This window comes from Poecilia latipinna, unplaced genomic scaffold, assembly GCF_001443285.1.
Source record: "Poecilia latipinna isolate Pla-1442-1.1 unplaced genomic scaffold, P_latipinna-1.0 Scaffold7, whole genome shotgun sequence".
Taxonomy (NCBI): domain Eukaryota; kingdom Metazoa; phylum Chordata; class Actinopteri; order Cyprinodontiformes; family Poeciliidae; genus Poecilia; species Poecilia latipinna.
Window position 1 is genome coordinate 1,168,510 of NW_015112623.1, and position 13,831 is coordinate 1,182,340.

Genomic DNA, 13,831 nt, shown 5'->3' on the forward strand with positions numbered 1-13,831 from the left:
TGTTCTTGAAGTAGATTTTTCAACAAACATGAAGCTTGAAGTCTCCAAATAAATGTTTTTCATTTCTGATAGGTGCTGTTGGTGGACTGTAAACGTTGTTCCTGCAGAAAACAGGATTTCTGGACATGAAATTGTTACAAAATGAAACAAATTAATCAGCTTAATCGTGACGAATCGACTAATGGAATAATCGTCAACTAATTTAGTCAATGATTAATTGAAGTATGCAGACTCAGAAAAAGGTCAGTGGTCAGTAAAATAACATATTTGGAGCATTAATTAAGCCAAACTTGTACAAAGAAATACATGAATTTTGCATTTAAGATTAAAAGAAAACTTCTGTGATCTACCCAGGCACAAAGTGGGAGTTTTAGCTTCAGCTGGTTCAAAAGTCCGGACAAACAAATCTATTAGTCACTGTTTGCCGTCCAGTTATTAATTAGTTAATCTAAAAAAAAATTATCTGCAGATTATACTTATTGTATTGACATAAAGTCAACTAACTTTTCAGATACTTGAAGAATATTTTAGCTACAAATAATAAGGTGTTTAATGAATAAATGCTAAGTTGTTGCATTTTAGGCTAAAAGTTTTTCATTTTCTTATTTAAAAAAGGAATTATCTAAATATTTTTAAATGCATTTCTTATATTGCACAAAAGAAGCACCAGTGGTTAAATGAAAACTCTGCATAATGTGCTGATGTTTGTCATTAGTTTAGTTTAATCGTTAGCTGCAGCCCTGCAGGTTTGTGCTGACGTCCACCAGAATGACCTTGAGTTTGATCACCAAGAGTCTAGACAATAAAACCCGGCTAAGCTGCCTCTACCCTGTTGATTGCTGTTCTAAGCGTTTTATGGTATACAAGACCTAATATATTTCTTTAATTTGTAACAACTGCAAAGAGATATTCAATAAAAAAAACAGAATTAAAGTTTAAGACAATAACAGCTTTGTGATAAATGGAGTGAGATGTGGAGCTATTAGTGTAATTTATTGATAATAAAAAGAAAAACGCTCCAGTCGGCGCAGGTTCTGACCCTCTTCGTCTTTTCGCTGCGAGATCATCAGATGTTGGTTTTTCACAGCTTCACAGGCCCGGTGTGTGGCATGGATGCATAAAAAACGTGTTAATTGTGTCTTAAAGCGAGAAAGCTTGCATCCTCGATACATTATGGTGCACAGAGATGCATGCAGACTCCAAGCATCATGGGAGTTTTCCTTTGAGCGTAATGTTCACACATAACACAGAGAACCAGAACGAAACACGGAGAAGCAGCATTCAGCTTCTACGCATCACAAATCTGGAACAAACTTCCAGAAAACTGCAAAACTTTTAAGTTTCTTTAAACTAGAAGCTAAAAACCCGGCTGGTCAGCGTTTGATTCACAATAACTGGATCAATGATCAATGTATCTGATGAATATTTGCTTCATAATTCTGATGTCATTTTTCAAATTGTATTGTTTGCTACTTGTTTCATAATTGGTATCTGTTGCTGAAACGTGTAGTAAATTTCATTTGACCTGAACAAACAGTTCCTGAAAACAGGAGTTTTTCATTTGTTAAAGCAATAATCTATATTTCAGTAAAATAAAAACCTCCAAGATTGTTTCATTTTGTTTTCCTAATTGGATTGTTTACATTCAGACGCCTGTAAGTTTTTAACACTCTGACCACAAACTGACTGGTAAATTTTACTGGGATTTTATGCGACAGATTGAAAAATGAAAAGATGGTTTTCAACATTTATAACGAATGAAGAAACTAAAAGGTGTGGCATGTGTTTGAGTTTGACACCTCTGAACCACATCCAGTTCAGCACCATCATCCAGCTGCTCTGTACGGAAGAAGATTAGTGCCACTGAGGAAAGAAAAAAAAAATTCTGACTTTTTTCCTCAAAGTCAGAATTGTTTAAATTGTTTATGCAACTTGGAACTCAAATTTGCCACATACATTCTGGATGAGCTTTCAGTGCGGATGAAGTGCAGGTTTACAAATCCTTTAACAAGGAAGAAACAGTTATGTGATTATTTCCCAAAAACATAATTAACATGCTATGCATGTTTGGGTATTTATTTGGATTTGGACATAAATAGTATCAGAACTCTTTAGTTAAAAGTCAGAATTCTGAGAAGAAGAAAAAAAAGTCTGAATTTAATTACATTTTTATGTTTTTAATCCTCTTTTGTAGCCCTGTGACAAAGGTGGGTGGAGGTTTAAACCAGGAGTAGGAGGAGCGTTAAGTATAAAAGCAGCCAAGAGGCCCATGGTGACTCTGGAGGAGGTGCAGGGGTCTCCGGCTCAGGTGAGACTACAGATGTGCGACTTGTCTGTTGATACGTTTCACAAATCTGGACTTCATGAAGGAGAGAGAAGGAAGGAAAGTAATAGGAAACTCATTTGCAATTTACCACTAGCCATGATGGAGGGACGTAGCAAAAACGTTAAAAAGCAGATCTTTAAAAAAACAAAACAAAAGAAAACTTTTATTTTTTGTTTCATTTTTTTTTTTTTAAAGCGTTTTTGCTTTGGGAAACAACGACCCTAAACATTCAGAGCAGCAATGGAGCGAGTTAACTCAAAGTACATCCAGCGCTGGAAACAGCCAAGTCAAAGTCCAGACATATCTAACCTGGAGTCTTAAACGGACGTTCTCAGATAATGTCCATCCAATCTAACCTCACTTGAGCTTGTTTGCTCTTTTGCTGTGCAGAGCAAAAATCACCAAAATTCACCAAAAACGTCTTCCAGCACAAAGCGGCTGCAGAGATTATTGACACATGGAGGCCGAGTACAAATGCTTGCCAGAATTTCCATTTGTATAACAATAAACAAATTCTCTTCATAATTACACTCTACTTTGTGTCAGGCCATCACTTAAACTCCCAGTAAAACTCACTGAAGCTGTAATGTGACAAAATGTGACGGATTTCAAGGGATTTAAATACTTTGCAGGGCTCTTTAAAAGCTATGTTCTATAATTTATGCCAGTTTCTGGTTTCTCCACAGTACTACTCTATCTGAACTCTTAAATCACTTTAAACATTTGAGCCATTCCGTTTGACTATTATTGTAATGATTTCTGATCTCCGTTCGGCGCGCCGTCTCTTAAAAAGCCCGGAGCTCCTCTGGGATGTTCGTCCTCAAACTCTGAAAAACTTCTGGTTTCAGACCAATTATCTTCAAACCTTCAGCATCGTTTCTGTGGTTCTGGTCAGGAAATGGAAACTGAACAGGCTAAGAATAACAGACATGAGGATGATGATCACTCTGTGTTAACATGGAGATGAATTTAAACTGAAGCTTGAAGTCGTAAATGTCAAACAGATGCAATGCTTAGTTTACATTTCTGCGACTGACAGTATGTATAAAAAAAGCTAAATTCTTTAATTATTAATGGATACCGACATTAAATTAACTTCATAAGGGAAGAACATCAAACAATGAGAGTTAAAACCACTGAATGTCAAAATGTTACGTTTTCAAATAAAGATTAACATTTACCAAAGGAAAAAAGTATGCAAACTAACTTTGTTCTATGTAAAAAAATATATATATAAATATATAAAGTTATTGGACTCTAAAGTTAATAACTGGTTGTATCACTGCAAAGATACTGCAGTGAGTCTTTTGCATCACTGCAGATGACTTTCAACCTACTTTTCATTGCAACAATGTTTCAATTTAGCTACACTCTTTGAAGTATGAAAAGCATGTGTTCATGCATGCCAATTGAATTTAGGTCTAGACTTTGACTAGGCCTCTCCAAAACCTTAATTTTGCTTCTTTTAAGCCAATCAGAGAGGCATTTGCTGGTGTTCTTCGATTTAGAGGTGTGATTCTGTATCGATCTGATTCCAGATAAATACAAGCTCCGTATCGCCAATACCGATACCGATACTTTTTACTATCCAAGTTTGATACATCAAACTTCATCATGTATGTTCATGGTTTTTCCTTTGAAGAATTTTGTTCAAACCTAAGGCAGAATTTGGACTAATTTTATAGGTGGCTACAAAATACTTTAATGACCAACCTCTATGATAAAAAGAAACAAAATGACTTTCTGTGGATTTTTTTCCTAAAATGCAAAATAATATATCATTTGAGAGCAAAATATTCTTTGCAGTAGAGTTGAGAGATTACATTACAAAGATAAAAACAAAACTGCAAAAGGAAATTTAAAAAAAACAAATTTTTTTTATAAAAATGGTTTTCATTTGTTATCAACTTCGTCTCATATGGTTATATTCGTTTTATTGATATTTATTAAGTCACATGGAGTAGCTTGTCAACGAATAAGCAATTTCCCTTTGGGGATCAATAAATTCTATTCTATCCTATTATTATAAATCTCCTTTTTATAGAAGAGTTTTGTTAATTTGTCTTTATTGCATTGCAATGTATTATATTTATATGAATTATATACTGGCTAACTATTATATGTCATGCATAGTCAATTTGAAATAAATGAACAAACACAAACTAAACCATGAATGTTATCACGCTGGAATTGATCCGATACCGATATTGACTTGGTATCGATATAATCGATATTGTTGGATCGATCCGCCCACCTCTGCTTCAGATCAGTGAACTGCACTGAAACCCAAAGGAAGCAGGTTTTCTTTTCTCCTTTGGGAATTTCTTCAATTACAGCAATGCCCGCACCATCACGCTACCACCGCCGTACCTTGACCAGACTGAAATTTAAATTCAGACTGACAATCAAAATTGAGAGTCTAATCTGACATTTTTAATGGGGAAACCTTTTAATTTTTTTCCCCCTGCATGCCAACCTAAATGTAGCTTTTACAGTATTTGGCACAAACACTGAAGCTTTTCAAACGGAGACCCGCAGCCTGACAGAGTTCATCTGTTCTGCTGTCACCTCTGCAGGCGCCGAGAGGCCAGCCAGCGACCGGCGGAGGATCGTGTCGTCTACCTGGCATCCCGTAATGAGCGCCGCTCGTTTTGATGCGGCACGGTAGCAAAAAATCCCGAGGAAAGACTTCACCTTAATCAAATCAGCGCTTCCTCCTCATAAACAGGCACATTAAACCGAAAAATAAATAAATAAATAAAAACACACCCTTCGCTTTCAAAGAGCATGCCAAATGAGCCATTCGCTAAAACTGTGGCATTATTGTCAAAGTGAAAATAACGCCCTGCAGTGAAGTGGGGATATATCATCAGATATCAGTAAATAAATAACATGCTGGTGCTGTCTGGAATTATAATATCGCTTCCATAAAACGCCTGTATTGCAGCACAATATATCAACATAAGGAAGAAAGAGAGAGGGGTGTGGGGGGCTTTAAACATTAAGATGAATGGCAGTGAGTGGAGACGGCGGGGAAAAGCATACAGGGATGAGGTAGTATATAAAGAAATGCATGGTTTTGCTGAAACTGTTGGACACATTCTGCAGTGATTTTGCTGTCTATTGAAGCAGAAAGCACTGAACTATAAGATGAAATATTAATAGCGGGGAACCGGGAAAAAGCTTTGATGGGAAAAAAAGGGACATGATCTTTCACTCTTCTGCATCAAGACGCAGTCCGTGTAAACTTTAGGGACCACTATGGGATGCTTACATAGAGTACCTCGCAAAGTAAAATTAAATAAAATAAAATAAAATAAAATAAAATGAAACATTACTCACACCCGACCACACACAACCTTTCCCCACATTTTGTCACGTTATAACCACAAACTTCTCCGTGTGTTATTGGGATTTTATGTGATGAACAGAGACAAGGAGCAAACATTTGTGTTGACACACACACAAAAAAACAAAACAAAATAAAAAACAAGGCATCAGGAAAACCAAAAAGTAAGGTGGGAATGTCGAAGAGAAACTCGTGGAGCAGATTAAAGCAGCGAACGTTCTGAGATTTAAAGATCAGAGTTCAATTCTTCATCAGAACGAGGGAAGAGCAGAAAAGAACCAACCGCAACCAACGTTTTGATCAAAACCAGTCGGATAACAGTTAGCCTTAAGATAAATAGGAGACACAGCAAACAAGTCGAACACGACGCTCTGGTCAGATGAGAGAGAAAAAAATGATGTCAATAAATATTATTTTATGGATATTATTAAAGGCAATTTTTATAGTCAAAGGAAACAGATGAAGCACAAAATTAAAGGGGCAGTGGTGTGTGTTTTCCAGCCATATAGAACTGTTTTATAGCACAATCAAGTAAAATTACCTTCAGTTATAAAAATATTGTATATGTCAAATATGACTTAGAAGAAATTTGACTTTGTAATTTAGCGGGTTAAAATTGGGCCTCTGTCTCAAAAAAAGTTGATTTTACATAATACTGTCCCTTTAAGGGACCTCAAAGAGTTAACAGAAGAAATAGTGTAGAAGCTGTGCTTCCAAACCAACAAGTGAAGCTTCAGATTGTAAGAGATCGCAGTGAAGGATCCCTTTAGCCCATTTATTTGGAGGAAGTCATGGAAGAAAACCTGCGAGGAGCAGCAAAACCCATGAAGCTGTGGGCGAGTTTCATCTTCCAGATTTACGACTCTAAAACATACAGCCAAAGCCACAGTGGAATGGTTCAGATCAAAGCACAATCATGTGCTGGAATGGCCTAGTCAAAGTCTAAATCTTAAAAGCTGCTGTCCACAGAGGCTCTACCATCCTCTTTAACTGCACTTCTCAGCAGGCCTGGAAACAAGTGAATGCCACACTTTTCAGTTCATATTCAAAATGCTGAAAATATATATATTTTTATTTTTATTTTTTTGCTGCCCGATCACATAAAACCCCATTAAAGTACATTCATATTTATGGTTATAATCTGACAAAGGGTTATCGATACTTTTGCGACTTCACTTCCTCTGCAGCTCACGCTATGCGAGAGCGAGTTTCCATAACAACGACTCGGTAAGAAACACTAAGCTCTCATCCTGAACCCAAATGAGGTGGAAAATATCCAAACTCTCTGTCATCGCAGGACGCTCTATCGTCCAGTGATCCTCATGCGCTCGTCGCTATGGCTACGATCAGAAGCCACTGCGGCTGACGTGGCAATCCGGTAAGGCGGTCGGTGCGCTCACTGCGTCTGAAGTGGGGCGGGTTGTCGTTGACGTCGCTCAGCTTCACAGTGACGGTCGTGGTCCCCGTCAGCCCACCCAGATGTCCGCCCATGTCTTTGGCCTGGAGGACCACCAGATATTCGTCCTGCGTCTCCCTGTCCATATCAGGTACGGCGGTCCGTAGGATGCCTGGTGGAGAGGGAAGCGGGGAGCACAACAAAAAAAAAAAAAAGAAAAAGAAGAATCACAACAGCTCCAGATTTCACAGTGACACGCCGTCTCCTCGCGTTAGCATCAAAGCGAGTCATACATTTTAAAACGAGGAGATTTCCGAACATGCGACTCCGGGCCACCTCTCTTTCCCTAAACTGACTCAGAGAGAGAAAGAGAGAGAGAGAGAAAGAGAGAGAGAGAAAAAAATCTAGTTTTCTGCCGAACATATGGTGGGAACGGATAAAACGTAACCATATGATGAGGATTAACTTTGTTAAGTGTTCCCATCAGCTGGAGAAACCGTTTATGAAACGGCGCTAATTGCTGCCGACGGTGAACAAACCTGTCTGAGGATCCACAGAGAACAAGTCCTGGCCCTGTAAAATCCCGTAGACCAGCCGGGCGCTGTTTCCGTACGTCGGGTCGTCGGCGTCTGTGGCCGTGACCCGGGTTATGGAAGTGCCTGCGAAACGCAAAAGGCAAGGCTCCAAATTAAAATCAGATTATTATTATTATTAGGTCCAAACTCTTTCCTTTTGCCTATTCAGTGGTTAAATCTGTTAGACCAAATGGGATAATGCAATTCCTCCTGCCTCCCTGTTGCTCACAAAATGTTCCGAATGTCATGCTTGGAGCGGTGTGTTTAGCCCAAGTGTGGAAAGAAAATGTGTCAAGTGAAAATTTGATTCTACAATCTGAAGCCAATTTCTTTATATTTAGCCTCAGCAGAACCAGATTTCCTTGTATTTACTGGCAGCGGGGTGATGATCAGCGGTTCCCTCTGGGCTTTCTGAAAGTTTTCTAAAGCTTGTCTTCGAACTTTGACAGCTTTCTTTCACTCTCTTTGAGCCCCGCTTGTTGCTTTAAAGGCCACTTAACACTGAAGAGTCATTCCGGCATAAAAAGGCAAAAAAAAAAAAAAAAAAAGCCTCAGGGGATTAACCGGTGTTATTTTAAATTAGATCTTTGTTATTAACAGTCTGTCGCAAAGAAACTATTTCACTGGAAATGAAAAACATAGAATCTTACAAAGTAATTTTGGTCTGGTTTTGCTCTTAAAATGAGACAAAACCAACATACAAATATTTCAGCAAATATTAGTTTGTTTTATGCACATAATTCCTTAATGTCTAGTTGCACAGACAGATTTTTTTAAAATTTATAACAAGACATTTTCCCGTCTTATAAGTGAAATAATCTGCTGGTGGAACTTTTAGTTGGTTAGTTGTGTTAGTTTTAGTTCCATGCAGAAAACTAAATATAACTCTGAACTTATCACCGTGGTAACAAACTGTGAAGATAACCTGCTAGCTAGCTGGATGACGTCAAGCCGCACCGGCATCTTCTTTTTGTCCTTCCAGCAGTTGCCATGGTGAATTGATATGTCTGACACTTTTTACAAACTTAACTTGAGATTTCCTCAGAGTTAACTCAACTACCAGCCGTTCTGGACCGGAGATGTTAACCCGATCTGTCGCGAAAGACTCAGTTTGTTTGAACCTCGCTTTTCCCAAAAAACCTCCCTGATCAGATTCAAAATTACATAAGTTGTATTTAGGTCGCCAGGGGTTCGGCTTTCCATATTTGAGACAGAGTTTGATTTCAAAGCTTCCCCCTTGGTGGTATTATAAGTAAGTCTGCCTGGGAATCGTTTTTTTTTATTTTTTTAGCAGAGGTAGCAGGATGCAGCAATTCTGCAGGGAACATTGTTGGGGCTTGAAAATCACCGTGATGGAGCTCATCAGCCAGAGCAAATGGTTTTCAGAACAACTTCGCATGAAACGATCAGTCAAGATCTCCCATATCAAACCGAGCGATTCCACTCTGCGTCACTTTCCCTTACAAAAACCTCTTCTGTGAGTTTTAGAGTGACGGAAATTTTATGGAGTTCATGCGGTGCTCTTTCATCTGGCTCAAACGTTTTTCTTTTTTTTTTTTTTTTTTTTTTTTTTGCCGGAAAACTGAAACAGAAAAATTTGATTAAAAAGGAGAAAAACGCAGATGAAAGTTCTGTAGAGAGCTCAAATTTGGGACGGGAGCTGATTAAATAACGACTTACAACAAAACGAGTAGAACGATTAACCAGGACGTGCAGGTTCACACGTTCACCGACTTTGTAGAAAATGTTACCCTAAAACTTGCATCTTTCTGCCGAGGAAGCTTGTTCAGGCTAGAAGACTGCGATGACATGCTGCCGAAGTCAGGGACAAGGACAAAGAACGAGTTCATCAAATGAAAAGGCTTTGAGAAAACCCAACTAGTAACAGCAGACCTGTAATTAATATTGGCTTAAGAGACCAGAATAACATTTCTTTGAAGTAAAAGTTGATATTCAAGTTTTGCACAGAAAAGTTTAAACGCATGACTTCTTCTCCAGGCTATCTGAAAATCGACAACTGGTTTGATTTTGAGTCCACAGCTTAATCCTGGCTGAAATGCGCGAGCCGCTGTTGGACAGGCTGTGAGATAATCTTAGGCTCCTCAGATGAAATGTGTGATGAATGCTAATGCAGAGTCCGTGATCAGATGCAGCACCCTGCAGACTAATTGGCACCTCTGATAAAAAAAAAATAATCTGTTGGCCGTCTTAAAAGGAATTCACCTTTTATTGCAGCACTGAGGAAAATAAGAAAAATCATCAGGGTGAAAACCCTCATAATGGAGTAGCAAAGCCAAAAGTGTCACAATTGCCGGTAGGCGTAAATATTCCAATGAAATAAATGTAATTGGAGCTTAAAATTCAGGAATGTCTAGTTACTAATTCAAGACTTTCTGTTTCCTTGGTGTGAAAACATGACATGATGTTCTCCTCTTGTCGAAGCTCCTGATCAAGAAGGGATAGACAAGAGAACATGTCATTTAAGTAAGGCAGATGTGTGGAGATTTTAATTAGCCAGAATATCTACAAGAAAGCGGCTGGAGTCTAAATCTAAATGTTTACCACAACTGAAACGTCGACAAGCATGAGCGAATGTGGAGGAAAAGAAGATCATTATATCATCACAAGGTTTAGGGTGAATGTTAGCATCTGACCTGCAGCAGGAGCACATGTAGCCTCTAGGTATTGACCGAGTACTGATACTGGTATCGGTACCGGCACCAAGGCATTCTGAGGCTTTAGTTCCAGTTTCAAAACAGATCACATTTTATGTCATATCATCAAAGCCATTTTAATAATAAGACAATGACCTTTACAATGTCTGTAAGGGTCAGTGAGTAGTGCAGCGATCCCCCCTCCCCCACTTGTTGCAGCAAACTGGCTAAAACAAAGCACCTACACTTATTTGTTGTTTACAAGCTTTTGTGTTTTAAAGGAAAGCAATTAGGTCAGAACAGATAATCACTTAAACCACCTAACGCTACAGAATGAAACTTTTATTAGAATATATATATATGTGTGTGTGTGTGTGTGTGTGTGTGTGTGTGTGTGTGTGTTTACATATTTGTTAAAACTCTCACCTGTGCCAACTGCAGAAATACACAACTTGGGCAGAATCAACCAATCAGAGACAGATGGAGGGTTTTAGCGCTGTCAATCATGCTTGTGTAGTGCGGCTCACACACTTCCCTTTGCGCTCTGCTACTCTACAGCTTCTCCCCATCAGTTGAGGAGCTGCTATGAATGCTAATGCTAGTTAGCATAGCCGTCAATGACAGCGGATAAGCAGTTTTTCTGTAACGGCGAGTGGTTTCTCCCCATTAGCACATTTAACAGCGTTTATATGAGGGTGATTGACAGCGATAAGACTCTCCTCCTGTCTCTGATTGGTTGTTTTTGACTGGCACATTTTTGCAGATCGCTAAAGCAGCTCATGGAGGAGGTGGAGAAGATCGATTTTATAGATTAACTGTCTCATACTGTCACAACAGGGTGACAGTTTTAACAAATATGTAAACATCAGACATATTGTAGCTTTAAAGTTTATTTTGAGTAGCTGATCACTTCTTTGTTTACCGTTCACCACAGATCTCTAGCTCTTCTGATTTGGGCAGAAGTGACTAAAAATGATGACGTACTTCAGACGGTCTCAATCTTCCGCCACTACCAGAATCACGTTTCTTCCCCTCCGGCGCCGTACCTATGTTGGCCATCTCCGGCACCACGGCGACGTAGGGCTCGTCGGGGAAGATGGGCGGGTTGTCGTTGATGTCCTGCACCCGGATGATGAACTCGGAGGAGGGCTCCAGGGCCCGGCCCGTCTCCCTGTCAGTGGCTGTCGCCGTGAGCCGGTACTCATCCTTCTCCTCGCGGTCCAGGGCCTTGGTGACGTGGATGTTGCCCGTGTTGCCGTCGATGACAAACACAGAGCCGACTCCCTCCCCCTCCAGCATGTACTTGGTGCGCCCGTCCCCTCTGTCCATGTCGGTGTGCAGCTGGAGAACGAAACACAGACAGACGACAATCCCCAGCAGCACCTTGGGGGGGCGACACCGAGCACGGGCCGCTCGACGCAGGTATCACTCATCAACGCTCCTTGGCGGTCTGGTACGCGAAACGCCAGACTGCTGCAAAATGGGTGAGTCGTGTTGAGATGGAGGGTGGGGGTGTGGGGAGGATGTGAATCTGTGAATGTGAGAGGAAATAGCACCAGGTGTGGAACATACATATGGGACCAGGGGTGAGTACTGATGCATGCAGCTAATTAACTCACTGGACCAAACACGCCACTGGCGGAATCGTTGAGAGGGGAAAAAATAAATAAATAAATAAATAAAAAAATTAACGTTGATGCGGACAGTGGCCCTGCAAATGTCATATTACGTATAATCACAGTCATCCTGCAAAAGCAGCCACTATCCGTCTGTATAATCTTTCAGTCCTTTCCACCCATCTGCCTCTTCCCTGTCCTGCCTCTACATCCATCTGCCTCCACCCTTTAAACCACCTCTTTCTCTTGTTTCTCTGCTCCTTTCATCAAGTTACCTCGCTTACACAGATTGCCCATCTGCTCGCATTTCTTATTCTCTCCCCCTCACCCTCTTCTGTCTCTCTCTCTTCCTCTCAACTCTATTTTCTTGTCCCCTGTTTGTTTTTTTTTTATTATTTTGCTCCCTGGTGCAGAATTGTGGTTCAGCATTTAATGGCAGAGAGAGGATATTAGCGAGATAGATAGATAGGTAAAAGGCCAAACATACAGCAATAGGAGGCGAAAGAGATTACTCAGCCTTCATCACATCCAGGCTTCTGACCACAGACTCTTGCGTCTCTCCGTCCTCGAGGCATATCTGCACATGCTGATAATCCACAAAGCTCACTCGCAACCTCTGCTGCCGACCCCAGATACTCAAGAGGACTAAAGCTTTGACTTTAAGTTGCAGCCGCAGCGCAGCCTGTTTTGAAATGTGAGTGGCAAGTTTTGCATATATTTACTCAAGCCTTCTCTTTTTTATTATTATTATATTTTCAGCTAGAAGATGTGCTGGTGAACAAAAACAAATCTACCAGGGTAGAATTAGTGGATTCAAAGAACACAATCGGTGCATCATCACCAAAAACGACCACGCAGGCAAACTCTTACTCCTACGGAAAACCTACTAATAGATCAACCTGTTTGGTAATATCTAAAATGACTGACAAAAGTATTCCCATCCATTTCCCACGTTCGGTCATGTTGTGTCATTTACAGTTCATGTAAACACAATGTAGAGGCAAAACTGTGACCTGAGGAAGGGAAACGGATTTTCTAATGTCTTTACATTTATGTCACATTTATTCTCGGGATACATGGATAAATCGGCATCGATTTCCTTAAGTTTGGGAGATATGCGATCGGCCGATAATTACATGTGAAGATGATATCATCTACCTCAGCAAAGGCATAAAAATCAGCTGCTGTTCTCTTCTGCTGCGCTGTGAGAGCGGTTCGGCTGACGGGCCACCAGATCATGTCTGCAATAGTCGCTCCACTGTTGCCAACTCAGCAACTTTATTTGCATATTTTGCAACATTTCAGGAAAAAAACAAACAAAAAAAAGGGATTGGGGATCGGCCAGAAAACTGCAATCTGTTCACCCCTAGTTTATTCATCCGAGTCGATACTTTGTAGAACCACTTAGGGCGGGGGCGTCAAACTCATCTTCATTTTGGGCCACAAAGAGAACACAAATGTCTCCAAATGTCCAGTTGGGGCAGAATGTGCCGATCAAACTTCCTGTTAAACTTAGATTCTAAATAAATAGCTGCCTCTGCAGTAGATGAGTCGGTAAAATTAAATAATGTGGAAGCTCTTTTCACATTGATGCAATTTGGCAGCATACAAATAAAACCTGCTGTGATATAATTGATAAAAAAATTAGGGACATAATTATCTTCCCCAAAATCAATCAAATTTGGTGTCAAACGTTTGCGCAACTAAAATTTTCATTTGTGCTTCGATCATTTCGAAGATGTTAATAAAAATAGTTTCCAGAGATCACAGATGTCAAAGGTCAACCAAAGCCTCCATATTTACAAAATCAAACAAAAATTAGAGGACAAAATGCACAAACCAGCACATTTGTAACACAATTAATTGATTTGCTCATGTGGGTAGTGGAGGGCAGGTTGATCGCTGATGACTTCTA

The 13,831-nt window shown here is 39.9% G+C and overlaps 1 protein-coding gene across 1 annotated transcript in view; it reads right to left on the reverse strand.

Moving 5' to 3' along the window:
• Nucleotides 1-11,725, reverse strand: part of cdh24a (cadherin 24, type 2a) — a gene marked incomplete at its 5' end in the record, with an annotated part of 29,291 nt that extends 17,566 nt beyond the window's left edge. The window contains 3 exons of the mRNA XM_015017905.1: nt 7,076-7,243; nt 7,611-7,730; nt 11,347-11,725. Of these exons, the coding sequence (XP_014873391.1) occupies nt 7,076-7,243; nt 7,611-7,730; nt 11,347-11,725 (667 nt within the window). The remainder of the gene's footprint in view (nt 1-7,075; nt 7,244-7,610; nt 7,731-11,346) is intronic.
• Nucleotides 11,726-13,831: the final 2,106 nt, after the last annotated feature.